This window comes from Seriola lalandi, unplaced genomic scaffold (assembly GCF_002814215.2).
Source record: "Seriola lalandi dorsalis isolate HSWRI2012SDOR001 ecotype SW California unplaced genomic scaffold, Sedor1 jcf7180002054899, whole genome shotgun sequence".
Lineage (NCBI taxonomy): Eukaryota > Metazoa > Chordata > Actinopteri > Carangiformes > Carangidae > Seriola > Seriola lalandi.
This window is the reverse complement of record NW_019525451.1, coordinates 254,575-257,074: the sequence shown is the minus strand read 5'-3', so window position 1 is coordinate 257,074 and position 2,500 is coordinate 254,575. Positions and strand designations below refer to the sequence as shown.

Here is a 2,500-nt window from a genome sequence, read left to right as displayed (position 1 = left end):
CTTGACTCTTAGTTCCTGGTATTTGCCGGGTCCATGTGAGCAGCAGCAGCAGCAGCAGCAGCTCAGAGGAGAGGAAGCTCTCTTCGTTTGGTGAGTTTATTTCAGCAGCTGATCCCGACGAGGTGACGTCTTACCTGTGAACGGAGGTGAGCGTCTATATAAAGCTCCAATAATGACGAGTGACCTTTACACAGTTCAATTCTTTCACAGTTTAGTGTCTGACACTGAAGATACTGAGCGTCATATTTCTGTGCTTGATGTCCATTTTTTAGGATCTGATCTTTATAATATTCATATAGAGATTGTAATGAAACTTATTTATTAATATTATGAATATTACATGTATTTCCTTCAACCACATGCAGCCTGGTCATCCATGTTGTTTTCTGTCTTCTTCCACTGAACTCTAATGGGGCCTCTTTATGATCGCAGGTGAAGTGCCCCCCCCCCCCGGTTAAACCTTAATGTCCGTCAGATACCACACACACACACACACACACACACACACACACACAGCGAGAATGTGCCTCACATTCCTGAGGCCCACGGAGAGGAAGGAGGTCTGAAAGGTCAAGAGAGACAATTCATGGGGGGGGGGGGACGAAAAGGGAGAGGGAAGGAGAGAAAACCGAGGTTGTTGTGAACTTGTCGTTTAAATGAAAAAAGCCACTGATCCATCCCTTTTTGTTTTTTCCTGCCACAGAGGAATGATGGGAAATCTTTGCCCCTGGCGACCCGAGTCCAGCCCGGCTCCCGCTGGCTGTTTGCCACTCTGGTGGCCATGGCGTGCATCGGTGGCATCCTGGTGGCAGCCATGACCATCGCCTGCCTGCGTCACCACGCTCACCGCCTGGCAGCGAAGAAGCTGGGCCTGGGACCGGAGGGAGGCGGCTTCAGCCACCAGGAGTACCAGGTGAGAGGGAGAGATATCCTGTCATAGTTTCTGGTACTGAGGAAGTTACAGTAAAAACCTTTCACTCGTGGAGACGGCGCTGAAAGAAGAGTGAATGAACATGATCTGTGATGTAAAAACTAGAGGACAGCAGTGTACCAACGTGATGCATGCATAACTGGCTCACCAGGACCTGTGTCGCCAGCACATGGCCTCCAAAGGCGCCTTCGGACGCCTGGAAGCCGCCGCCCTGGGCGCCGTGGGAGGAGGGAGCGGAGGTGGTGGAGGTGGAGGAGGGGCTGCTGGCGTTGGGGGAGCGGGAGCAGCAGGAGGCGGAGGTGCGGACTCCAGGGTGAGCAGCGTGTCGTCCCAGTTCAGCGACGGAGCCCAGCCCAGTCCCAGCTCCCACAGCAGCACGCCGTCATGGTGCGAGGAGCCGGCGCAGGCCAACATGGACATCTCCACCGGTCACATGATACTGGTCAGTCCCTGACACACACTGCGCTCACACTTAGTCTAACTGGGCAAAGTTAAGTTGTTCACTTTCGTTTCTAAAGGCGTACATGGAGGATCACCTGAGGAACAAGGACCGTCTGATGAAGGAGTGGGAGGCTCTGTGTTCCTACCAGGCGGAGCCCAGCGTCGTCTCTGTGGCTCAGAGCGACGCCAACGCCAAGAAGAACCGCTGTCCCGACTCTGTACCCTGTGAGTCCAGCCCCGTGTTAATGTTAACATCATTAAAAACATCATCAATAATACTAATAACCTGACACTGTCCTCCAGACGATCACTCCAGGGTGAAGCTGAAAGCCGAGATCAACCCTTCACGCTCTGACTACATCAACGCCAGCACCATAGTAAGTTCCCGCCAGATGTGTATAAGAGACAGGCTCTGACTACATCAACGCCAGCACCATAGTAAGTTCCCGCCAGATGTGTATAAGAGACAGGCTCTGACTACATCAACGCCAGCACCATAGTAAGTTCCCGCCAGATGTGTATAAGAGACAGGCTCTGACTACATCAACGCCAGCACCATAGTAAGTTCCCGCCAGATGTGTATAAGAGACAGGGCTACATCGCCACCCAGGGTCCTCTGTCCCACACCATCTCTGACTTCTGGCAGGTGAGCGCTGACTGGGGTTTTAATTAAAAAGCTATATATTACGTGACTACGTTACGTTACAATTACCTCTTTGAAATTCAAATTTCCACAACCTCCTTTGTTTTCCTTCTTACATTAAAATTTACTATAAAATACTATGTTACTACATTATGTTAAGTAACGTTACTAGGTTACAATATGTTGTGTTGTGTTATATTACTACGTTACTACATCATCACGTCACGCGAGCGTCACAGAAACAAAAGCACAGGTGTGTTGGTTCTTTTAGCAGCAGGATTCAGCTGTGAAACAACTTCAGTCACAACTTTAACGAGTCATTAAAATGTCAGTCCCTCATTGTTTCCCTACCCATAACCCCCTGCTTTTATCTGATGCTGTTGTGATTGATGCTGTTGTGTTTGATGCTGTTGTGATTGATGCTGTTGTGATTGATGCTGTTGTGATTGATGCTGTTGTGATTGATGCTGTTGTGATTGATGATG

The 2,500-nt window shown here is 49.7% G+C and overlaps 1 protein-coding gene across 1 annotated transcript in view; it reads left to right on the top strand.

The window, feature by feature from the left end:
* The window catches only part of LOC111672457 (receptor-type tyrosine-protein phosphatase-like N), an 18,166-nt gene that overhangs the window by 11,045 nt on the left and 4,621 nt on the right, over nt 1–2,500 (top strand). The window contains exons 13-17 of the mRNA XM_023429885.2: nt 704–913; nt 1,083–1,373; nt 1,450–1,597; nt 1,676–1,766; nt 1,961–2,018. Coding sequence (XP_023285653.1) covers nt 704–913; nt 1,083–1,373; nt 1,450–1,597; nt 1,676–1,766; nt 1,961–2,018 — 798 coding nt within the window. The remainder of the gene's footprint in view (nt 1–703; nt 914–1,082; nt 1,374–1,449; nt 1,598–1,675; nt 1,767–1,960; nt 2,019–2,500) is intronic.